This window comes from Nicotiana tomentosiformis, chromosome 11 (assembly GCF_000390325.3).
Source record: "Nicotiana tomentosiformis chromosome 11, ASM39032v3, whole genome shotgun sequence".
In the NCBI taxonomy this organism is placed as follows: Eukaryota; Viridiplantae; Streptophyta; class Magnoliopsida; order Solanales; family Solanaceae; genus Nicotiana; species Nicotiana tomentosiformis.
This window is the reverse complement of record NC_090822.1, coordinates 70942943-70969584: the sequence shown is the minus strand read 5'-3', so window position 1 is coordinate 70969584 and position 26642 is coordinate 70942943. Positions and strand designations below refer to the sequence as shown.

The window sequence follows — 26642 nt, the reverse complement described above, 5'->3', positions numbered from 1 at the left end:
TATTAAGTCCTGGCATTCTTTAATAAATCAGCTAGTCGCAGTTAAAACTTTACTGACAGTCACAGAAGTCCTCAACAACGGGCTAGTAATCAAGAAAAGCCAAAGGAAGCACATTATAGCATGCTGAAACTGAAAATCAAGGAGTCTAAAGTTCATATTTCAGCATAAATTATTTGACCCAAAAGAGGTACCAAGAACTTAATTCACTTGCTCCATCAATACCAGCCAGCCTTTTATCATAATTCCATCGCTGTTTCAACAATCAGATTAAGAATGAGTTCAAAGTTATTAAAATGCGGCCCAAGAAGCTTAAGCATTCAGCATTGAGTTCCTCCTGCACTCGGACAACATGTCCATGTAGAATTGGCACTTGCCAATGTCGCTTCCAGAGCTATTGATGCACTACAAGATAAACCAAACAAGAAAGGAATCATCAGAATCTTTTAGTGAGAACTAGACATTGTCATACTGACTATGAAGGCTAGAACAATCCCAAATTTGCAAAGTAAAAGTTGTTAAAAGGTGCAAAGTTGACACTTACGTCTTGGAATGCTTTAGAGTGCATACTGCAAGCATCAGACCCCGCACCGATGTTTGTAGGAGCTGCTGCGGCAGGTACCTCGGAAGCAACAGTTTCGTGTTGAATGGTGCGTGGACCCATGACCGCATCTACAGCCCTGTGTGCCACAGCACTTCCAGTACCAAAGGCCATCCCTGTAAGATATAATGGTAAAACAGACAAGAGACATTTATGAGCAATGTTTTTTGGAGAATTGTAACAGAAATTAATCAACCAATCATTTGACCGGATCCAAAGCCGAGCGAGCGACGCGAGGCTTCCCTTCTTTTCAAATCTTTTTTCTTTCATTTATGAGCAACTTCGAAAACAAAATATAACTGATGAATTGTGATGTGAGTTTTACATAATGCAGGATATACACATACCTTGAGCTATGGTAGAACCAATACCACCAAGCATGGATCCACCACCGCTACTTTGCATAGGAGCTGGTGGAGGAGCATGGTGTGCTGCAAAAATGAGATAGAATATGAATTAGCACAAACAAGGAAAATAGATTAAACGATAGAATATGAATTAGCAGAAGCAAGGAAAATAGATTAAACATATCAACTAAAAGAATGCTAACCAAACGAGTTGCCGTGAGGTAAAAAGTTTGACAACCAAAAAACCAACCTGGAGCTGGAGCAGGACGAGGGGCCGCACGAGGGGCAGGGCGAGGAGCAGATCTTCCTGTACACCGAAACAAGGAAAATTGGAACTCATCAACCAGAAAAAAGGAGCTACAAAAAGTTAGACTTATTTCCTTTAGCAAACAGAAGACTACAGCACAAAAGGTAAAGTGTCATGCAAACATTGATGGAGAATTAAGACAGGAAAAAATTGTATAATTGAGGTTTTAAGCAATTCTGCGCACCCTCTCCATACTTTCTCTCGGTTGGAGAAATCAAAATAAGAGGCTCGAATGTAGTCCAAAGCTAATTCAATGGTATCCGCCTTTTCCTTTAAAAATGTAACGAAACAGCCAAAATCCCCTCCCTTTTAGCAATTGGTGAATCTCATGTCAAAATTTCTAGCCTCAAACTCATTACAAATCAAACGGACACAATTAAAGATAAAACTATTGTCTACATAACCTCAAATAAGCACAGGGCCTTCGATGAAAATAATAATGCAAAAAATCAATGCTGCAATTAGGGTTTCAATGTAACTGAAGCATATTTTCTTCTCAACCCACAAAGCCAGAACTACAATCAACCTTAGCAGAAAGAATTATCACCTAACTTGAGCTCAATTGAGAATATTCAACTGTTCATCTAATTAAGCCAATGAAAAAGAACAACAAAGATGGGCAATGTTGAAAGTAGATCTAAATTAATAAGATAAAAAGTAGAAGGAATTTGTTACCAGAGCTTCGGCGAGGCATGATTTTTCCTGATAGAGGCGGCGAAACCCTAGAGAGCGATTTGGGATCAGAAGAAAACTCTAGAAATGCACGTATGTGTCTCTAATATTTTCCGTAAAATATATATATTAGGGGAAAAATTATGGGTGGCGATGATAAGTGTACGTGTCAATACTCAAGTGGTTTAATGTCTTAATTGAACGAATTAGTGCTGAAGCTCACGTGAGGATGATGGAAGTCACCGCATTTGATTATCTTGCCGGTCTTTCCGTAATGTTCTGACTTTACAAATCTCTTCTTTATTTCGAATGCGATATGTGTCGACATGAAACTTAAGAGCTAAACTATACTTGTAGTCTTAACTCTTATGTATATCATGATTTTAGCGTGGTTGTACAATTATATCATTAAAGGTAATAACTTAAATTTTTTTTAAATATATAAATATATTATTTTTTTAAAATATATACTATTAAAAGAAATAATGTCACACAAAATGAAATCTATAAAATACTGTATATCATTAAAACTGAAAGGGGTAAGATAAAAATTTGAAAGTTAAATTATTTTCTAATATTATCACTTTGAAGAATAGGCTAAAAAAATAATGTCATATAAAATAAATTAGATGGAGTACTTGTATGTCACTTAGATGGATGAACTAAAGAATTTTTAATTTCTTAAATCCTTTTATTTTTCTCATGGGACTGAGATATAACTAATTGCCTCCAACTAATATTTAGATTAAAGTATAATTGGTATTATTTTCATTTGTATCTGGTAAAATATACTCCTCTCGGGCCGCGGGGAGGACGTCTTCGGTAATAGATCATATATATTTTGATACTCCCTCACTCCGGCCCTGCACCGACGAGGGCTTCTCAACCTTAAAGTCATCGGCAACCGGACAACCCCCAGGAACGAACATTTTCAAGGGAGGCTCGGCAGCTGGTTCATCGGTAGCCGCGTTAGGAGCGGACCTCTCGAGGACGACCACATCGGGAGTAGTCTAATTGATTTCAGCGGTAGGTTGTGAAGAAGAAGAAGCGACTTTTTGGGGAACATATTTGGAAGTTTTAGCCATTGTTATCTGGAAAAAACTTGAAAAATATGAAGAGACGTTAAAAGATGAAAGGTCAAGTGGGTTGATTTGGGTAGAAAGTAAGTAAAAACAAAAAACTTACAACTTACTGAGAAGTTTTGAAGAACAGAGGTGAAAATATTAGAGTGTGAAGAAGGGTAGTGATATCCTAAAAACTCGAATGTAGAAGCTTGGTCAAAAGGTAAAAAATGAACGAAAGAAGAAAGTATTTATAGAGGTTTCGCACCGTTTCGCATTCAGGGATGACTTGCCGATGGCTGACACGTGTTTGAAGTCATAATGACACGACTGACGGGACATTTCGGAATCTTTGTCATTTCTGTCACGGCGTATTGAAGAAGGAATCGAAGTGCATATGTCGTTTCTCGTCATTTTCGTAAACTTACTCTCCGAGAAACGAGGGAACTATCTGTATACGGGTGAAACCGAGCCCTTTGGACGCATTGGTTCCCGATGAAGTAAACGGAGTAGAGATCTGACTGTAAGGAACCGGAATCGGGATAAAGAGCCCCTCGAGTCGGGGTCCGGGCAGTACACCTGCCCTCGGAAGAATCGGGGTCACGTCCCCGGGTCCGATTGGAACCCAAAAACTTCGGAAAGCATTACCAGATAATCGAGCACGACAAATAAAGAATCATGATATCCGTGCCCAACCAGATGTTACGGCGTGAATCTTGGCACGTATCGGCAGAAAATGAGTGATTAATAAAACGGAAGATTTTTACCTCTTTTGGAATTGTACTTAGGGTAAAACCCCCTCTACCATATAAATGGGAGTCTAACCATTCACTAGGCATCATTGTAACATGCATATCAAGGCAATATACTTTTATTTTCTCTGTTATCTAGAGTTCTTACTTTTGTTCATTAGTTCTTTATTATCGTGGGCCCGGGATCGAAAGCAGGCATTTTATTAAAGTTATTACTGAGCCCAGGATCACTCCCCTTAATGAGTCCGGGATCACTCCCAATATACTTTTATTTTCTCTGTTATTCAGAGTTCTTACTTTTGTTCATCAGTTCTTCATTATCGTGAGCCCGAGATCGAAGGCAAGCATTTCATTAAAGTTGTTACTGAGTCCGGGATGACTCTCCTTAATTGGTTTGACAATTTATTACGTCCTTTATCTGCTTAATCTAATGAATTTTATTGTTTGTATTGAATTAATTCGCGTATCCTTAAAACTACATATAAATTTAATTGTTATCAGTTTTTTAGGGTAAACAATTTGGCGCCCATCATGGGGCTAAGGATAATAGTGGTAATTTGATACAAATTTTCATAACACACTCTATTTTACACTTGTTCTTTGAGCTCCTAATTTCAGGTCAAATTAAAAATATCAAATTTCCAATCTGCCTATTTGAATGTTGATGTTGAATCCGGACACCATGGCGAGAACTGTAAATGCCTGATTTTTGCTCTTCCCTTTTCTTTTTCTTTTGTTTATTATGTGTATGTGTAGTTTTTAGGAATTGACTATAGTTTAATTAAAAGGGACTAAAGGATTGGGCTAAGTGGTGTTTTTAGCCGAATTGGACCAAATTTGGCCCATGTGGGTCTGCTGAGCATGGTAACAAAACGACGTCGTTTTGTTTAGTAGGGTGAGATTAAATCTCATCCACTCAATCTCAAGTGATCCAACGGCTCTCCTTCCTCATTATCTCAGGTATTTAATGACTTCATTCCCCAAAATTTTGCCTCATTTCCCCTTCTCTTCTCTTTCTCCTCACTCTCTCCCCACTCCCACAGACCAGCCATCCGCCGCCGGAAATCGCCCACCGACTGCGGCCGTCGTCCAAACCACCCAAAAATTTCACCCTTTCTTCCTTTCAACCTTCTCTCCATGAATCCAAAGCCCAAATCCTTTAAATCCCTCTCAATCTCACTAAATCTAAGCCTAACCGAAACCCTAGCCGTCGCTCACCACCCCAAACTCTGAAAATTTTATACCACTGGCCTCCTCTCACTCTCCTCTTCTCCATTTCATGCCCTAAAAACTTCAAACCCCTCCGAAAAATGGTAGAACTCCGGTCAGCCACCTCCACTGCCATGACCACCTCTCTCACCACCGCTGAGCCTCCGTCTAGCATCAACATGACCCTGTAGTCTCTTTTTCTCTTTGACACAGTGCTGGACTCAACTCTGGTTCGCCAGTGTTTGTGTGTTTCGTCATTTGTCATCGAGAAAAAGAGGCGTGAAGGTCGATTCACCGTCTATTTGTGTCGTACTACTGGTTTGAAGCCCGAGCGTTTAGGTAAAATCCTAATCCCTTGTTCATCGATTTTATGATTTTCTTTGTTGACTGATTTTGAGATTGTTTTTGTTTGTTTAGTTTAAGTTCTATCTTTTTTCTTAATTAGTGATTTTAGTCGTCGCTTGTTGATTTTGAGTTATTATGTTGTTCATTCTTTTAGTTCTTTGTTTCAATCAAATTCTTATCTCATAATTTCTGCTAGTGGTTTGAAATTAGTTATAGATTCAAGTTTGTAAACTTTAAGTGTAGTTTCTGTTAGTTCATGTTTAGCTCGTCATGCTAATTAACTAAAGTTTTAACTTTTCGGCATAATCACTTGTCAATTTGGTTACTCGTTTGTTTGAGTTAGCTGTATTAGTTAGTCATTTGTTAGTTGTGAATCAGTGATGTTAGTAGTCTCTCGGTGATTCTTAGTTTAGTCGTCTATATGTTCGAGTTAGCCATATTATTTCGTCCCTCGCTACTAATTCTATCAACTACGGGTAGTCGCTTTATTGGTCTAGACTCGAGTATATTAGTTTGAATTATTATTAGTTCGGGTTATTTAGATTGTGTTTTAGATTCAATTAGTTGATTAACATGTTATTTATATTGTCGTCATCTTTGATAAAAATCCTATGTTTCGTTTAGTGTTAGAACTGTTAGTTATTTGATTCAATTAACTGCTAGATTGTGCTTTAGATCCAATTAGCTTATTGACATGTTGCTTATATTGTTGTTGTCTTTGGTTAAAAACAAAACCTTTTCTCGAATTTCAGTAATTATTTTCGTTTTAAAGTTTTGTTTTGTTTCTTGTTTATGTCTCTATGGCTGTCTGTTGTATTATGAGAGTGATCGATGAGTTTCGTAATGTTAGTAATTTATATTAATTGAGTTAGCTATGTTATTTCGTTTCCTTTTTACTAGTTTAATCAATCACTACTATTGTTTATTTTTTTGATTTCATTTAGTTTATGTGTTGATGATGTTTTGGTTCAAGTATTTTGAGAGACATGTTAGTTAGTTTATAAGCTTGTTTGATTTGTTTGATAGCCATGTTGTTGCATTCCAAATTTATATTCCACTGATGGTATTGCTTCTGATTGGTAGTAGTTCATAATGAGGACTGTCTTGGTTGTTTTAGGCAGAATCACCCACAAGAGTGGACACATAAATAGGAGTACCCAGGGACTCACGAGGAATATCTAGAAAATGAGCAAACAAAGATGACACATATGAATAGGTAGGCCCTGGATCAAATAGTACTGAAGCATCCCTACCGTAGACAGAAATAATACCTGTGATCACGACATCTAAGGCTATTATATCTGGTCTGGCCAGAAAAGCATAGAATCTGGCTGGAGCGCCACCTGGCTGGCCCTCGCCTTCCTGACCTCCACCTCTGGGGTGGCCCCTACCCACCTGCCCTCCGCCTCTGGGTGGCCGGACGGCTAGTGCGGATACTGGTGCTGTAATCATAGCCTGCTGACCCTGCTGCACTGCCTTGCCCCGAAGTCTGGGCAATGTCTCTCTATGTGACTGGGATCCCCGCACTCATAACAACCTCTTAGAGCGGTGGACTGCTGCCCTGAAGTCTGACCCTGATGGCCCGAATACCTATCGAAAGAACCCTAAAAAGTGGGTGGGCGGTTTGAACTCTCTGGCATGGCACTGAAATAGGCACTGGAATAACCCTGATGAATGGAGTACCCACTGGAAGAACTCTGAATAGCTGGCGGGCAGTAAGAACTCTCGGGCATAGCACTGAAATAGGGTCTCGCCGGAACACCCCGAGGAGGTGGTGGTGCTAATATGGGGCCCTGCTAGGCTGACCCCTCCCAAAATGACCTCTGCCCCCAGCTGGGGCACCTCTGAACTCTCCAGAAAAATGAGACCTCTTGTCCCGCTGCATCTGCTCTCTAGCCCTCCGACAGTAATCCTCAATCCTACGAGCAATCTCCACTACCAACTGATAAGAAGTCCCCATCTCAACCTCCTGATCCATACTAGCATGAATACTAGAGTTCAACCCTGCAACAAACCTTCGTACCCTCTCTGCATCGGTAGGAAGTATCATAAGTGTATGGTGAGACAACTCAGAGAATCTCGCCTCATAGTCGGTCACTGACATCTGACCCTACTCGAGCTGCTCAAACTGACAAGGTAAGTCTTCCCTCTGGGAGAGTGGAATATACCTGTCCAAGAATAGGCGAGTGAACTGGTCCCAAATCATGGGAGGAGAACTCGTTGGTCTGCCAAGGAGATAAGACTTCCACTACCTACGTGCTCTGCTCTCCAATTGGAAGGTAGTGAAATCCACCCCCTGAGACTCCAATATGCTCATGTTGTGCAGTCTGTCCCTGCACCTATCAATGAAATCCTGGGATCCTCATGTCGCTCACCCCCAAAGACCGGAGGGAGAAGCCTGGTCCATCTATCCAGTAGCTATTGCGGCTCGCCTGTCGCAGCTGGTCTGGGCTTAGGTACAACTGCTAAAACTGGCTGGGCTTCGCCCACGGGTAGTGTGCCTGGGGTCTCATATACTGCAGATGCATGCCTAGGAGCCTGAGCGGTAGGGGTATGTGCTCCCCTTCCCGCCTAAGATGTGGCTGGTTCTGCTGAAAATAAACCAGCATGCGTCATAGTTACCATGAACCGCAACATATGACCCATGACCTCCTGAAAGCCCGGTGTTGACATGAAATCAACCGGGGCTGGCTGTGCTGCGGTCACCTTGCCCTGCTCCTCAATAATGAGATCCTCCACTGGATCAGCCGGTGGTGGAACTATGGAAAATCTGCGACGTCCTCGCCCCCTACCTCGGGCCGGTGCCCTCCCCCGGCCTCTGCCTCGGCCTCTAGAAACAGGGGGAGCAGCTCCTCCCGAGTCCAGAACATCTGCCATGCGCGTTCTCAACATCTGTGAGAGAGTAAGAGAAGAAACTTAGTACACCATCAACTGCGCGATAGGAGATGAATAAAGAGTAATTTCCTAACACCCTATAGCCTCTCAAAGATAAGTACGGACGTCTCCGCACTGATCCACAAGACTCTATTAGGCATGCCCATAGCTTATGAGACTTACGTGAACCTAGTGCTCTGATACCATGTTGTCACAAACCAATTCCATTTTAGGCCGTGATGGCGCCCAACACCATTGCTAGGCAAGCCAACAGTGAACAATCTAGCGATTTCCCATTTTAATAAGTTCTTCCAATTAATTAACTTTCCTAATTTAATAGATTTAGTAAGAAACAGATTCAAATTTAATAAAACGAAAGCAACTAAATATATTTATGACCATAGAAATAAAACCAAAATCATATGTCTACTAGTGTGTGCCCGAACAATAGATACATCAATTAACCTCCTAAGGTGAATGACTTGCTCCCAAGAGAGTAGTGGAAATTTATCCCGCTCGCGGAATATACTTGCGAAGCGGTTGAACATAGATTTTTCTCAAGTTATCATAGTGTCTCTCAATTCTTTTCAAAGTAATAAAATCAACCAGGAACCTTTAAAATATTGAAATCCTCAACCTCCGCTTTAATCCAAACAATTAGTAAGCGTAAACAAGTAACTGTATCAACAAAACATGGTGTAAACCTAAATCTATCCGGACATAAGCATGAATAGTAGCTACGCACGGACTCTCGTCACTTCGTGCGTACATAGCCCCCATAAATAGAAGTACATATTGATTAAGTTCACTTATGGGGTTAATTCCCTCTTGCAAGGTTAGAAAAGAGGCTTACCTCATCTCAAGGCCTACTTCCCGGTCTAAGAATGTGCTCACACCCTCAATTCGGTGCCGAATCAACCCAAAACTAATCAAATAGTATATAAACTAATCAATACATGCACAAAAGTTTGTATTCCAACTATTAAAGAGGTTACCCAACCCTAAATGTAAGGTTCTTAAAATTTACCTCCGGGCCCACATGCCCGGATTTCGGAAATTTTCGAAAAGAGTTGTTACCCATAACCTCACGAACCCAAATATATGATTTTTACTAGATTCCATAACGAATTTCTTGTTTAAATCTCATTTTTATCAAAAACTTAGGTTTTCACCTAAACCCATGATTTCCACTAATTTACATATTATAATCTACCCATAAGCTATATATTTGACTCATATTTGGTAGGAATTACTTACCTCAATGTGCTAGGTGAAAACCCCTCTCAAGAAGCTCCAAAATCGCCCAAAGTGTGTGAGAAATGGGTTGAAAATGGCTTAAGTCCCGTATTAAATGAACCCTTTCTACCCAGCGGTCTTCGTACATGCGGTGCCTTGGCGACATTTGCGGTACCACACCTGCGGTGACTAGTCCACTTTTGCAGAGGCCTTCAAGCCCAGGGAGTGCCGCTTCTACGGACGGAAACCCCTTCCTGGGTCCTGCTTCTCGGCAAGCGTGCCACCTTCGCGACCTGGCCCGTACCTGCGCTTTTGCTCCTCACACCTGCGATTCTGCGGGTGCGCACAAACTTTCGCATTTACTGTCCCTCGCCAAATGCCCAAGAGCCTCTTCTGCGACAATTTCACGCACCTGCTGGCTCGCACCTGCGGCTGACCAAGCGCATGTGCGATTACACCAGCAGCTGGTATTTGAGCTAAATGATGAACTGAAGGGTAGAAGGTGTCGCGACCCCAATTTCCCTCCGTAGGATATCGTGATGGCACATAGTCTCTAAGACTAGGTAAGCCTAACAATTTGCGGAATAACTGAATAATAAACTGAACTCCAATCTCAACACATGATATATAAATAAAAACTGCGATATAATAATTACAACTACCCAAACTCGATAGAAATAAGTTACAAGCTTCTAAGAGAAAATACTAAGTGTCTCTATACATCAAGTCTAAAGAGAATAAGGGGAACAACATAATAAGGATAGAGGGGGACTCTAAGGTCCGCGGACGCTGGCAGATATACCTTGAAGTCTCCACGTGCGGTCCAACTCACGGGTATCTGATCTAGTGGGAAGAACCTGGACCTACAAAAAAAGATGTGCAAAAGAATAGTATGAGTACACCACAACGATATCCTGTAAGTGCCAAGTCTAACCTCGGTAGAGTAGTGACGAGGTCAAGTCAGGGCCCTACTGGTTTAAAATAAATAAGCAAGGCAGAAGATATAATAATATTTTAAAATGACTGAGAATTTAACAACGAGAAGTTTCAGAAAATAACATTACAACAAATAGAGGTAAACAACAGGGGCGCTCCCGAGGTATAGCCTCGTAACCCAAATGTAAATGCTTAACAGGGGAATCTCCCGAGGTACCTCATCGTAGTCCCAAAAGTAAATATGCAAGACAAGGGGGATCTCCTGAGGTACCGCCTCGTAGTCCCAAAGTAAATATGCAAGACAGGGGGGATCTCCCGAGGAACAACCTCGTAGTCCTAAAGTAAATATGCAAGACAGGGAGAATCTCCCGACGAGGTACCGCCTCGTAGTCCCAAAGTAAATATGCAAGACAGGGGGAGATCTCCCGAGGAACCACCTCGTAGTCCCAAAGTAAATATGCAAGACAGGGGGTCTCCCGAGTAACCGCCTCGTAATCATAAAGTAAATATGCAGCAGATAACCGAAGGAACGACGAATTTACAGCAAGAATCTTACAGTTAAAGAATTAATTCAATTCAAGGGAAGCAGGTAATCCAGCTAAGCATGTTACACAAATTGAAAGTAAGAGTTAAGGCACGTAGACATGCAATACTAGGCTAAACATGATCACTACATATGCTAAGGCAACTCAGTTAAGGAATTTAAAAGAAGACAACTCGGCAAGAACCAGAATTTCCACATTTAGGCCATCAACGCACTCGTCACCTCGCGTACACGGTGCTCACATATCACAAATTATTACAACAGTACCAAATCCTAAGGAGATTTTCCCCACACAAAGTTAGACAAGTCACTTACCTCAAATCTCGCTAAATAAATCGGTAAGAATGCCTTTCCCTCGACTTTCCAAGTCCGATCGGCTCGAATCTAGCCAAAACAATTCCATACTATAAATATAACTACAAGAAACTAATTTAAATAATGAAACTATGACTTAAGCAAATAATTGAAAATTCGGCCCAAAAAGTCGATCCAGACCCACGTCTCAGAATCGGGTAAAAGTCACAAATTACGAACACCCATTCGACCAAGAGTCCAACCATATTATTTTTACCAAAATCCAACACCAAATCGCCACTCAAAACCTCAAATTAAACTCTCCAAATTCCTAGCCTCAAACTCTCAATTTTTACCTTAAATACACACTAACTAGGTGGGAAAAATCAATAGAAAAACAAGATTATTGATAAAAAATAAGCACAAGGGACTTACCTCAAGAAATCCCCCGAAAATGCTCTAAAAAATCGCCAAAACCGAGCTCAAAATGTTTGAAATGAAGCCAAAATCGCGAACCCTTATATTTAACTTTCTGTCAAGCACTTCCGCTTCTCCGGGCACTTAACCGCATTTGCGGTGTTGCAGAAGCAACCAAAATTCTGCTTCTGCGGCGAGCCACTAGAGCTGGGCCTCCGCTTCTGTGGTCTTCATCCTCGCATCTGCGCAACCGCAGGTCCGGAACTCCCCATCGCACCTGCGCACCCTTCACATCTGCGCTCCCTCTTCTCGCTTCTGCAAGCTCGCTTCTGTGAGGCCATGACCACATCTGCGGGCTCAACTGGACAGTCCCAATTCCGTTTCTGCGGCTCGAAGGCCGCTTCTGCAGTGTCGCACCTGCGGCCCAAAATGCGCAGGTGTGATTACACCAGACACAGCAAAGCTAAGCTATGCTCCAAGTCCAATTTTGTCCGTTAACCACCCGGAATCCACCCGAGGCCCCCGGGACCTCAACCAAAAATATCAATCAGTCCTAAAACATTATACGCACTTAGTCGAGCCTTTATATCACATCAAATAATGTTAAAAATACGAATTGCACATCGATTCAAGCCTAATGAACTTTAAAACTTCAAACCTCTACATCCGACACCGAAACCTATAAAATCAAGTCGGATTGACCTCAAATTTTGCACGCAAGTAATAATTGACATTACGAACCTACTCCAACTTCCGAAAATCGGAATCTGACCCCGATATCAAAAAGTTCACTCCCGGTCAAATTTCCTGAAAATCATCCAATTTTCCAAATTTAGCCAATTGACGCTAAAATGACCTACAGACCTCCAATTTAACATCCAAACACGCTCCTAAGACCAAAATCACCCTATGGAGCTATTGGAACCGTCAAAACTCCATTCCGGGGCCGTCTTCACATAATTCAAACTACGGTTGATTCCTAGTACTTAAACTCCAATTGAGGGACTATGTGTCCCATTTTACTCCAAAACCAAAAATAAATCCTACCACAAGTCACAAAACCCAAAAATAAAATAGAGGGAGCAACAAATAGGGGTTCGGGGTTAGTACTCTAAAAATGACCTGGCGGGTCGTTACATCCTTCCCCTCTTAAAATAAACGTTCGTCCTCAAACGAGTATAGAGACATACCTGGAGTGGTGAAAAGATGAGGATAACGGCTGCGCATATCATGCTCGGTCTCCCAAGTCGCCTCCTCGACCAGATGACCCCTCAACTGAACCTTTACAAAAGCGATATTCTTTGACCTCAACTTTCGAACCTGCCTGTCCAAAATGGCCATCGGCTCCTCAACATAGGATAGATCCTTGCCCAACTGGACTGAGCAGAAGTCTAACATATGAGACGGATCGCCATGATACTTCCGGAGTATGGAAACATGGAATACGGGATGAACTGCAGAGAGACTAGGTGGTAGTGCAAGTCTGTAAGTCACCTCTCCAACCATCTCAAGAATCTCAAAAGGCCCGATATACCTAGGGCTCAACTTGCCCTTCTTTCCAAACCTCATAACACACTTCATGGGCGAAACCCGGAGCAAGACCCGCTCCCCAACCATGAATGCAATGTCGCGAACCTTCCGATACATATAACTCTTCTGCCTGGACTAGGCTGTACGAAGTCGATCCTGAATCAATTTAACTTTTTCCAAGGCATCCTAAACCAAGTCTGTACCCAATAGCCTAGCCTCGCCTAGCTAGAACCAACCCACTGGAGACCGGCACCGTCTACCATACAAAGCCTCATATAGTGCCATCTGAATGCTCGATTGATAACTGTTGTTGTAGAAGAATACCGCAAGTGGCAAGAACTGATCCCAAGCACCCCCAAAATCAATCACACACGCACGAAGCATATTCTCCAATATCTGAATAGTGTGCTCAGACTGTCCGTCTGTCTGAGGGTGAATTGTTGTACTCAACTCCACACGAGTACCTAACTCACGTTGTATAGCTCTCCAGAACTGTGATGTAAACTATATACCCCGGTCAGAGATGATAGATACCGATACGCCATAAAGTCTGACAATCTCGCGGATATAAACCTACGCCAGTTGCTTCGAAGAGTAAGTAGTAACCACAGGAATGAAATGAGATGACTTGGTCAATCTATCCACAATCACCCAAACTGCATCGAACATCCTCTGAGCCCGTGTGAGCCCAACAACGAAATCCATAGTGATCCGCTCCCATTTCTACTCTAGAATCTCTAACTTCTGAAGCAATCCACCCGATCGTTGATGCTCATACTTTACATGCTGACAATTTAGGCAACGAGATACATATTCCATTATGTCCTTCTTCATCCGCCTCCAGTAATAGTGCTGCTTCAAATCCTGATACATCTTCGCGGCACCTAGATGAATGGAGTACCGCGAGCTGTGAGCCTCCTGGAGAATCAACTCACGCAAACCATTTACATTAGGCACACATAGCCTGCCCTGCATCCGTAATACACCGTCATCTCCAATAGTGACCTCCTTGGCATCACCGTGCTGAACCGTGTCCTTAAGGACATGTAGATGGGGGTCATCATACTGACGCTCGCTGATACGATCATAAAGAGAAGATTGAGAAACCACACAAGCCAACACTCTGCTCGGCTCGAAAACATCCAATCTGACAAACTGGCTGGCCAAGGCCTGAATATCCAAGGCTAAAGGCCTCTCTGCTACTGGCAGATATGCTAAACTACTCAAACTCTCCGCCTTGCGACTCAAGGCATCGGCCACCACATTGGCCTTCATGGGATGATAGAGAATGGTGATGTCATAATCCTTAAGCAGCTCCAACCATCACCGCTGCCGCAAGTTAAGATCTTCTATTTAAATAGATGATGTAGTCTTCGGTGATCGGTGAAAACCTCACAAGGGACACCGTACAAATAGTGCCGCCAGATCTTCAAGGCATAAATAATAGCTGCTAACTCAAGGTCGTGGACAGGATAATTCTTCTCATGAACCTTTAATTGTCTAGATACGTAGACAATCACCCTACCGTCCTGCATCAACATCGTGCCGAGACCAATGCACTGCTTTAATCTTTTTCGGGTCTACCTTGATCCCCTCAGTCGATACTAGATGACCCAAAAATGCCACTAAATCTAGCCAGAATTCACACTTTGAAAATCTTGCATATAACTTCTTCTCTCTCAAGGTCTGAAGCACAGTCCTCAGGTGCTGCTCATGATCCTCTCGACTCCGAGAGTATACCAGAATGTCGTCAATAAACACAATGACGAAAGAGTCAAGATAGGGATGAAACACATTGTTCATCAAGTGCATGAATGCTGCTGGGGCGTTGGTCAGCCCAAAAGACATCACAAGGAACTCGTAATGACCATACCGGGTCCTGAAAGCAGTCTTCGAGATATCTAGCTCCCGAATCTTCAACTGATGATAGCCTGAACGTAAGTCAGTCTTAGAGAACACTCTGACACCCTGAAGCTGATCAAATAGGTCATCAATACGTGGCAATGGATACCTGTTCTTCACTGTAACCTTTTTCAACTAGCGATAATCAATATACATTCGCATAGAACCATCCTTCTTCTTTACAAATAGGACAGGAGCACCCCAAGGCGACACACTAGGCTGAATGAAGCCCTTATCGAGCAACTCTTGCAACTGTTCCTTTAAATCCTTCAACTTTTCTAGGGCTATACGATAAGGTGGAATAGAAATGGGCTGAGTGCCCGGTAATAAATCAATGCCAAAGTCAATATCCCTGTCGGGCGGTATGCCCGGAAGATCCGCCAGGAATACATCTGAATAGTCCCTCACTATCAGAACAGACTCGACGGTAGGAATATCAACACTAACATCCCTCACATAGGCCAGATATGCATCACACCCTTTCTCAACCATTCACTGAGCCTTAAGAAATGAGACAACCCTGCTAGGAACACGATCTAAGTTACCTCTCCACTCTAGCCGCGGTAGAACTTGCATATCCAACGTCACCGTCTTGGAATAACAATCAAGGATAGCGTGATAAACTTTTCAATCAGATTCTTATCTCATAATTTCTGCTAGTGGTTTGAAATTAGTTATAGATTCAAGTTTGTAAACTTTAAGTGTAGTTTCTGTTAGTTCATGTTTAGCTCGTCGTGCTAATTAACTAAAGTTTCAGCTTTTCGGCATAATCACTTGTCAATTTGGTTACTCGTTTATTTGAGTTAGCTGTATTAGTTAGTCATTTGTTAGTTGCGAATCAGTGATGTTAGTCGTCTCTCGGTGATTCTTAGTTTAGTCGCCTATACGTTCGAGTTAGCCATATTATTTTGTCCCTCGCTACTAATTCTGTCAACTACGGGTAGTCGCTTTATTGGTTTAGACTCGAGTATATTAGTTTGAATTATTATTAGTTCAGTTACAAGAAAAGTGCTAATTACATAGGGATTTTATCTGGGGATTTTATTCGAAGATAATACCTGCAGATTTTCATGGAAAATATTAAAATTCTTAAATATAAAATATTTTACCTGCGATAAATATTTTCCTAGAAAAATTCGTAGGTGCCAAAATATTACCTGGAAAATTATCTGCGAAAATAAATCGGCAAGTACATTTCCGTAAGAAAATCCGTAGGTAAACAAATAAAGAAAATGGAAAAAAAATCCTATTTTAATCTGATGGAAAATCCCTAGGTAACTCTACATGCGAATTTAGTTGGGGGATATTTTCTTGGGGATTTACCTGAGGATTTACTTATTCAAAAAATTACCTGGGGATAATGTTGTTGCGAATTTAGCTGGAGACTTTTTCTTGGGGATTTACCTGGGGATTATCTTAGCTGGGGAATTACCTGGGAATAAGGGTGGCAAACGAGCGAGTGGGGTCGGATATGGGACGGATCGAAAACAGATAATGAAAAAATAGATAAATTATCCCCGACCCATATTTAATACGGATAAAAAACGGGTTAACCGGCAGATAATATGGGTAACCATATTATCCATGACTTCACGAATATGATCACATTTGGGAGAAGTCCTAGTCTCCCAAACTTGAGGAACCTCCAATTTGAGATTTTACAAATATAAAAGTTAAATCCAATAAATATCCATTGGTTATCCATTTTCTAAATGGATAATATGGTTCTTATCCATATTTGACCCATTTTTAAATAGTTCACTATCCAACCCATGTTTTAGTGGATAATATGGGTGGTTAACCGTTTTTTTTTAACCATTTTGCCACCCCTATCTGGGGATGTTATTGCTACAAATTTAGTTAGGGATATTCTTCTAGGGATTTACCTGTTATTATTTTTACCTTAGGAATTACCTAGAAATTTGGTTGATGTGAATTTAGTTAGAACATTTTTTCTTGGAATTTACTTATTTGGTGGAATTACATGGGGATTGTAATTTTTGCTAGAAATTTATTCTTGGTAATATAGCTTGGGATTTACCTAAAAAATTTATTACCTAAGAAATTAACTAGAGATTATTTGTGTGGTTTTAAATGAAAATTATTTCTTAGGAATTGAGTATTTCATTATATGGTTTTGATTGGGGATTTGTTCTTAGGATTTAGATTAAAAAAAATTATTGTTGTTGTTTTAATTGGATATATAATATTTGAAAATTTACTTGAGGATTTTATAGCTACATATTTAAATTTAAAATTCTTTAAATACTTTTAATAAATATTATTTGAATTTTTATGAAGATGTTACTTTTTAATTTATAAATTATATTTTTCTGAAAGTTACAAAAACTTGAAATGTAAAAAATATTCATAGGAAATAATTTTATCTATTATATTTTGTCGATTTATGTGTAGGTAAATGTAAAATTGTTGATCCTATATAAAACTTAATGATGTATATATGTTTGAATTGGGAATTACAAGTCATTAAGCATAACATAGTCGGTTTTTACTATGGTTGATATAAAGGACATAATAATGCTAAGATACACCTACATTTGACACATTTCAATTGATATCATCAAAAAATATACTAAATATAACTAAATGATTGATTACTATTTAAGTTTAATTTCTAAGCTGAGAAAAATTATGTTATATTTATAAAAATGTAACTAAGTTTTATTAACTTTTTATCTAATGTATGTCCTTTTTTCACATGTATTTGATTAGATAAAATTCAATTATGGTATGTATAAAATAATATAGTTTGAGATTGTCAATACTGAAACTTAATATCAAATGATATTATAATTCTACTTTCTAATATCATCTCATGATTAAATCCTACCATTACTAAAATAACTTAATCATGTGTATTTTATTAGGATTAGAGAAATAATTCCCACTAATTATCATGTACAATGTATTTAATTCTTGTTAATTAATGTATTCTTATATTAAAAAAGAAATTAATATGTTATTCGAAAAATATAAATGCAAATTTGAAAAATAACTAAGGATATCATAAATTTAAAAGTAATATAAATGTAATTTGCAATTACTTAGAAAAGAGTGTTTCATTTGATTTATGGAATCCTTAATTAATGCATCCTTTTACAAAAAGATAAAATATAAAAGAGATAAGCATTAGTAAGTAAATATTACTCCATTGGAAAGAAATGGCAGTTGGGATATTTTTGTCCCGCATCGGCCAAGAATATAAACGATTGCACTTTATAGACTGCGCATATTGGAAGCACCACACAGGTAAGCTTTTAGAAAACCGCGAATTTGCCTTGGGGGTACAGATTCATTTAGGAAGATTGCCAATTGCTAATAGCTAATTAAGTAACAATAATTACTAATAGGTTTAAAATAAGATGGTTGGTGGTGGGCAAGGTTTGTTGTATATACAAAAAATATATATGGGAGAGTTTACGTAATAAAAATATCTACAAATTTCGGACATATGCATTTGGGTTTCTTCGTGGGGATTTACTTGCAGCAATTCCCCAAGAGAACTCATAAGTTTCTTAATTTTTTACCAAAATTTTCATGCGAATATCTAGAATTTTCTATGAAAAAATTCGCAGGTAATTTACATGCGAATTTAACACCCCAGATGATTTATGTGTGGATTCAAAATCCCCAAGTAACTTATCTGGAGATTTTTAAAATTCGCAGGTAATAATTACCTACGAAGGTTTTTCCATCGAAATATTTTCAGAGGGAAATATTTCTTGTAGTGTTATTTAGATTGTGTTTCAGATTCAATTAGTTGATTAACATGTTATTTATATTGTCGTCGTATTTGATAAAAAATCTCTGTTTCGTTTAGTGTTAGTAATTGTTAGTTATTTGATTCAATTAACCGCTAGATTGTGCTTTAGATTCAATTAACTTATTAACATGTTGCTTATATTGTTGTCGTCTTTGGTAAAAACCTTTTTTCTCTGATTTCAGTAATTAGATTCGTTTTAAAGTTTAGTTTTGTTTCTTGTTTATGTCTCTATGACTGTCCGTTGTATTATGAGAGTGATCGATGAGTTTCGGAATATTAGTAGTTTATATTAATTGAGTTAGCTATGTTATTCCGTTTCCTTTTTACTAGTTTGGTCAATCACCGCTATTGTTTATTTGTTTGGTTTCAATTAGTTTATGTGTTGATGCTGTTTTGGTTCAAGTATTTTGAGAGACATGTTAGTTAGTTTATAAGCTTGTTTGGTTTGTTTGATAGTCATGTTGTTGCATTCCAAATTGATATTCCACTGATGGTATTGCTTCTGATTGGTAGTAGTTCATAATGAGGACTGTCTTGGTTGTGTGTGTGTGTGTGGGGGGGGGGGGGGGGGGGTTACTTGAGTGTAGGACCTTTGTTTGGTTGCTTTTACTGTTCGGGGCAAAATTCTGTCCACAGTTGGTAAGGAAAACTGTTTCTTGGATAGATTTTTGGTTTTGGACAGATTTTCTGTCAAAAATGCTATCATTTTGGACAGATTTTCGGTAAAACAAAAATCTGCCCCAGCCCTTCCTCTCCTATATAAAGAGGAGTTCTTTCCTCACTTGAGGACATCTTCTACACATCTTTTGCTCTAAAAAAAAGACAGACAACTCAGAAAGAAAAAAAAAGGCATCAGTTGAATACCCTTAGGAAGCTGAAGCTTTAGAGCATTTGAGTAGTATTTTGGAGACACAATTTACCAGAAAAACAAAGGGGTCTTTACAGTTTGCTCTAAGTTTGGTTTGCTGAAGTTTCTGGGTAATTTCTGGGTGATTTCGCTGCTGTTCCCATTGATGTTTTTACTGTCTTTGCTGCTGAATTTCTGTTGTTGCACTGCTGTATTTTATTATTCTACAAATCAGGTAACTTTCAAATTCTTATAATGCAGATTCTTGATGATAATAAGAAAGATTTGATCCTGGTTTGGCTGATGAGATATGTTAGATATGACTTTGTTCCTAGATGAATGATATGTTAGTGTTATTATTATGTAAATCTGTTAGAAGTTAGCTAAATTATCAGTTCTTTACATATGTTGGTGAAACTGCATTCTACTAAGTCTTTTAGTTAAGGAGAAGAAATGTTCTTGTTGCAGAACAGCAGAAGTATTCTGCATATGAAATGTAAGAATTGTTTTGGTTTCTTTTTGCCTTTATTTCATTTTTTTTTTTTACTTTTGTTACCTTAAGTGGCCTTTTAGTGTTAGAAACGCAACTGAACAATAATTCTTTTCATGGTTGAGTTGATTGAAATTAGGGAATAGCATATGGTGAATGTCGCTGTTGAGAGTTTAGGTTAATGGAGAGAAGCGGTGAAAGAATATTTTATGTATCATTAAATATTTTGAACACCTACCTAGTTGAGTTTGAGCATACACTGTTTCTATTTACATGTATAGGAATCCAATTTTGTAAATGCACTATCTTTATCCTTAGCTACATGTCCAAATTGGTGCTTATTAGTTTTAAGAGTATTTTAGGTTGCCATCGCTTTTGGTTTAAGTTTGCTGGCCATATTCCTTTTTTTTTTTTTTTACATCAAGGCTTTTGGGAATGTTTGAAATTGTCAAGCTTGTAGTAACGAACAAGATCTGACTCAAGTCTTTCAAATGCTAGGCTTCATTAATAAATTAGTTTTCATTAATAAATTAATAGGCAATTTTAGGCACGTTTTAAATGTAGATCATGTGTTCATACACGATCCTTGGTAAACATTTAATTAATAAAATGGTCATGTGTGTATTCTCATTCCTTGACTCTTTAATAATAAATTATGTTTGATCATGCTTCTTACTCGTTCCTTGGTTAAATGCAAATAACTAAATAAAGACTTTGTGTGCTTACACGCTCTTAGGCCAAAATTAATAAAATTTGGTTAAAGCGGCAATATACAATAGTAATTGTAGGTATATAATAAGCAGGTTATCTAAAATTATTTAAGTCAAGTTTAAGTCGATAAAACGACCGTGCTAGAACTACGGGATTCGGGGAATGCCTAACCTTCTCCCGATCAACAAAATTCCTTACCCGAATTTTATTTTCGCGGACCAATAAAAATAGAGTCAAACCTTCCTTTGACTAGGGATTCAAATAAAAGGTGACTTGGAATACCAAAAAATTAATTCCAAGTGACGACTCTGTAAATAAAATAATCTTTACTCAAATTTGTCACTTCAAATGGAAAAACTCTTTAACTCACAATCCATAATATAATATATATCTTTTGGGGTAAAAAAGGGGTGTGACAAGAACATCAATGTGGTGCCCAGCAACGAGGTGCCCATGTTGACCCCAACGGAGTTCCAACCGCGGACCCGATCGATACTAACTCACATGTGGCTATCGAAGCAAACTTGCCAACCAACTCCGAAAACAACATTCGCGGGGAGCCTGATCGATAGTCCAGAGTACACACGATGGCGAAGGCGATGGGATCAACTTGCGGGTGATCTTTGAAATGTTACAAGCTCAACATGCATCGATAGCCCAGTTGCAGAACCAGAGCCGCGCCCCAGCAGAGTTGAGCCCGAACCGTCCCGGAATAATACTCGCAGAAATGAACCAGTCACAGGAGCATGGTGTGCTGCAAAATATGAGATAGAATATGAATTTGTACAAGCATATGAAGGAAGATTAAACCACACCGACTAAAATACTGCCAACCAAATGAGTTTCCAAGAGGTAGAAAAGTCTGACAACAAAAAAATCAATTTGGTGGAGCAGGACGAGGAGCAGATCTTCCTGCACAACGAAACAAGGAAAATAAGGACTCTCTACCAGAATAAAGGGGCAAGAAAGAGTTTCTCTTTTTTCCTTTTGCAAAGATAGAAACACATAAATTACAACAGAAGACTACAACATAAAAGGTTAAGTGTCAAAGGCAGCCATTGATGGAGAACTAAGACGAACTAGAGCTGCCAACCAATATAACAATAATAGATAAAATTGGATGGCAACAAAAAAAGAAAGGCAACTTGAAAAAAAATTACTACCTCAATCCGATACATTGTACAGGAAGAATGTTGCATTAAAGCAAAATGAAGAAAAGTTCTATGCAATGACTGTATATATAAAATTCTCATTATCAAATATGTATCTGTATGCAAATTTCTATACAAACATTAATAATTTTGAAAAATGGAAAGCAATTTTCTATTATAGATCAAAACACAGTGATAGTGTAAGAAAATCTCTACACTCAACATATTTAACTTAAATCCAAACAAAATCGGTAGACTCAGGTTTAAGCAATTCTGCACGCCCTCTCCCCAGTTTCCCGTAAGAATGTAAGAAACTCGGTCCAAATCATGTCCAATGGGCAATAGTTGAATCTCATGTCAAAATTTCTGGCCTCATAACAAACACACAAAACAAAATAACACAATTAAAAATATGACTATTGTCTACATAAGCTACAAATAAACTGTGGCTCTTTGGTGAAAATACTAATGCAAAAAATCAGTGCTGCAATTGCGTTTTCACTGTAACTAAAGTTTATTATCTTCTCAACCCACAAATCTAGAAATAGAATCAAACTTATCAGAAAGGATTTCTGCCAAACCTCTAGCTCAATTAGGATTACTTAACTTCACCTGATTAATTGTAACGACCCGACATGTCGTTTTGCTTTTTAGAACTCTGTTCCCCTAATCAAGACTTTCCATATGTGCATTCTCAATTTTATTACTTGTGGGGGCGGTTGGTTTAGTTTTGGAAGGGTTCGGGTTAAATTCGGAACATTTAGTTTCATAATAGTGGCCTAAGATGGTCAAGTTTGACTTAAGTCAGCACTTTGAGTAAATGTGACAACCCGACCTGTCACGACCCAATTCTCTTATAGGCCGTGATGGCGCCCAACGCTACCGCTGGGCAAGCCAACAGTGAATTAAACCATGTTATTTCTCTTTTAATAAATTTTCAAGTGATTAAATTCCATTAAATAAAAAGGTTACGAAACTGCAAATTTATAAATAAATAGACAAAAGCAGCTGAGTGCAATCATAACCATAGAATAATCCAAAACCATATGTCTGTTAGTGTGTGTGCCAAGACCTGGTGTCATAAGTGTATGGGCAACTAATAGATTATACAAAACTCTAGCCACTATCTGAAATAAAAATAGACAGAAATAAATGTAAAGGAGAGATTCTAGGTGCTGCGGAACGGCTCAGAAAGCAGCTCACCACTAGGCCTCGGGATATCTGGGATGCGCGCCGGTAGTACCGCCAGATGCACGTGCCTCAGATCCTGCACGGTTAGTGCAGAAGTGTAGTGTAAGTACATAAACAACATGTACCCAGAAAGTATCTAGTCTAACTTCGAAGAAGTAGTGACGAGGGGTCGACTTCGATACTTACTATGGGCTAGCAATATAAATACAGAAATTCCAACTAAGCATGAGTTATGTAATTAATAATAATAATAATCCATTAACAAGCAGGGGCAAATAATTCTTTCACAAGTTAATAAATTCCTGTCATTGATAAGTGTAACTTCCTAAGACACAAAATAATATCAAGTATGATTAGGCTCCCAGTATTATTCAGCACCATTTATGCGAAGGTCGTACGACCCGATCCAGAATAACGTGTATACTGCCGAGGGACGTGCGGCATGATCCATAGATGCATCTATCTACTGCCGCGACGTTCGGCCCACTCCACAAAAAGAGAGGATACTTTATAAGTATTTGACTTAAACGTTATAACAGGGCTAATATACAATATAATAAAATTTTCATTAACGGTCAAATAATCCGCTAAAAATTCAAGTAAGTGAAATTCAGTCTTTTACAATTTCTCTAACAATTTCTACTATAATTTGGGGACTTAAATTAACAAATAGGATGCAAACATTACATATAATCCATAATTTAGGTCCTAAGCTACCCGAACATAAGCATGAATAGTAGCTACGCACGGACTCTCGTGGCTCAAGGCTCACTTTCCGGTCACAATTTCGCTCTAAAGCCCCAACTCGGTGCCGAACAATCCAAAACTAGTCAAATGTTATATAAATTAATCAATACATGTTCAAAAGTTCATATTCTAACTATTAGAGTGATTACCCAACCCCAATTGAAGGATTCCTAAAATTCATCCCCGGGCCCACGTATCCGGATTTCGAAATTTTTTAAAGGAAGTTGTCACCCATAACCTCACGAACTTAAATATATGATTTTCACTCAATTCCCTAACCATTTTCGTGGTTAAATCTCGTTTTTATCAAAACCTAGGGTTTTCATCTAAACCTATAATTTTCACAACTTACATGTTAAAATTTATCCTTAATCTATGTACTTAACTTACATTAGATAGAATTTACTTACCTCTAAGTGCTAGATGAAAACCTCTCTCCAAGAGCTCCAAAATCTCCCAAGAGATGAAAGAAAATGAGTCAAAATAGCCTAAGTCCCGCATTAAATGGACTATTCTGCCTCCAGGACTTTCGCATCTGCGGTCCCTAGACCGCATCTGTGGAAGGTTCATCGCAGATGCGGTCCTCCCTTGGCTGGCCTAAGTCCGCATCTGCGGAACGAGGGTCGCTTCTGCGGCAGATGAGCCGCACCTACGCAAGTCTCGCTTCTGCGGTCGCCTTGTTCGCATTTACGGTTTCTGGCTGCCCATGCTGGGCCGCTTCTGCGGCTGTTGGCTCTCTTCTGCGAGCTAGCACCTGCGGTTGGCCCTCCGCAGGTGCGGTTACACCAAAAGTTGGGTGCTTCAGCTGTTCACCCATGGCTACGCGACCTCTACGCATCGTCCGAATGGCATCTGGGGCCCCCAAGGCCCCGTCCAAACATGCCAACAAGTTTGAAATCATAAAACGGACTCGCTCGCACCCTTGGAACGCGGAAAACAACATCAAAACTAAGAATCATACCTCAAACCAAATTGAATCAACTTATGAACTTCAAGTTCTTCCAACTTATTCCGAACGCGCCGAAACATACTTAAACTACTCAGAATGACACCAAATTTTGCGTGCAAGTCTTAAATTACCATACAGAACTATTCCCAGACTCGAAATCCCAAACGGACCTCGATAACACCAAAACCTACTCTAAATCAAATTTAAAGAACTTCTAAACTTTCAATAAACAACTTTTAACCTTAAGAGCCGAAATGCTCCCAGGTCATCCAAAACTCGATCCGATCATACGCCCAAGTCCAAAATTATCATACGACCTGTTGGGATCGTCAAATCCCGGTTCCGAGGTCGTTTACTCAAAATGTTGACCAAACTCAAACTTAGCCCTTTTTGCCAACCTTAAGGAACCAAGTGTTCCGATTTTAACCCGAACTCTTCCAAATCCCGAACTAACCATCCCCGCAAGTCATAAAATAGTAAAAGCACATACGGGGAGTCTTATTTAGGGGAACGGGGATCTAGAAAGCAAAACGACCGGTCGGGTCGTTACATTCTCCACCTCTTAAACAAACGTTCGTCCTCGAACGGGTCTAGAATCATACCTGGAGTGCTGAATAAGTGCGGATATCTGCTCCGCATGTCCTCCTCGGTCTCCCAAGTCGCCTCCTCGCCTGGTGGACCCCTCCACTGAACCTTTACTACATAAATCTTCTTAGACCTCAACTAGCAAACCTGTCTGTCAACAATGACAACTGGCTCCTCCTCATAACCGAGGCTCTCATCCAACTGAACCGTGCGGAAGTCTAACACATGCGACCCGTCGGCATGATACCTCCGGAGCATAGACACGTGGAAAATCGGGTGAACTCCTGATAGACTGGGAGGCAAAGCAAGCTCATAAGAGACCTCCCCAACACGTCTCAATACCTCAAATGGGCCTATAAACCTTGGGCTCAACTTGCCATTCTTTCTGAACCTCATGATTCCCTTCATCGACAAGATTTTCAAGAGAACCTTCTCGCCCACCATAAACTGTAAATCACGCGCCTTCTGATCCGCGTAACTCTTCTATCTGGACTGTGCTGTGCGAAGCTGCTCCTAAATCAACTTTACCTTTTCCAAGGCATCCTTCACCAAATCAGTACCATATAACTTAGCCTCGCCGGGCTCAAACCACCCGATGGGAGAACGACATCGCCGACCATATAAAGCCTTAAATGGAGCCATCTCAATGCTGGACTGATAACTGTTGTTGTAAGCAAACTTGGCCAAAGGCAAGAATCGATCCCACTGCCCTCCGAAGTCAATCACACATGCTCTGAGCATATCTTCTAAGATTTGAACTGTCCGCTCCGACTGCCCGTCGGTCAGCAGATGAAAGGCTGTGCTGAGCTCTACCCGAGTCACCAACTCACTCTGTACTGCCCTACAAAAATGTGAAGTAAACTGAGGGCCTCTATCTGATATGATGGATATAGGCACACCATGCAACCGAACAATCTCCTAGATATAAATCTGGGCCAACTTATCTGAAAAATACGTGGTCATAACCGGAATGAAGTGTGCCGACTTGGTCAACCTGTCGACAATGACCCAAACTATATCAAACTTCCGCAAGGTCCGCGGTAACCCAACTACGAAGTCCATAGTAATGCGCTCCCATTTCTACTCAGGTATAGTCATCTGCTGAAGTAGGCCACCTGGCCTCTGATGCTCATACTTGACCTGCTGGCAATTTAGGCACCTTG

At 39.8% G+C, this 26642-nt stretch overlaps 1 protein-coding gene and 1 long non-coding RNA gene across 2 annotated transcripts; one reads left to right on the top strand and one right to left on the bottom strand.

The window, feature by feature from the left end:
* LOC104084855 (uncharacterized) lies at nt 1-2266 on the bottom strand. The gene is made up of 5 exons (XM_009588810.4): nt 1928-2266; nt 1196-1252; nt 946-1029; nt 542-714; nt 1-402 (listed from the first exon to the last, which is right to left on the bottom strand). The coding sequence occupies exons 1-5, from the start codon at nt 1944-1946 to the stop codon at nt 310-312; spliced, it is 426 nt and encodes a 141-aa protein (XP_009587105.1). The 5' UTR covers nt 1947-2266; the 3' UTR covers nt 1-309.
* A 16052-nt stretch (nt 2267-18318) lies between these two features.
* Nucleotides 18319-22134, top strand: LOC117273872 (uncharacterized). Its single transcript, XR_011412285.1, has 2 exons — nt 18319-18711; nt 19917-22134. It is a non-coding gene; the product is annotated as an uncharacterized lncRNA (long non-coding RNA).
* Nucleotides 22135-26642: the final 4508 nt, after the last annotated feature.

Coding starts and splice junctions, on each gene's coding strand:
- LOC104084855 (XM_009588810.4), bottom strand. Junction 1,030..1,195: donor TCGTCCTGCTCCAGCTCCAG/GTTGGTTTTTTG, acceptor TCATTTTTGCAG/CACACCATGCTCCTCCACCA. Junction 403..541: donor ACTCTAAAGCATTCCAAGAC/GTAAGTGTCAAC, acceptor TTTATCTTGTAG/TGCATCAATAGCTCTGGAAG.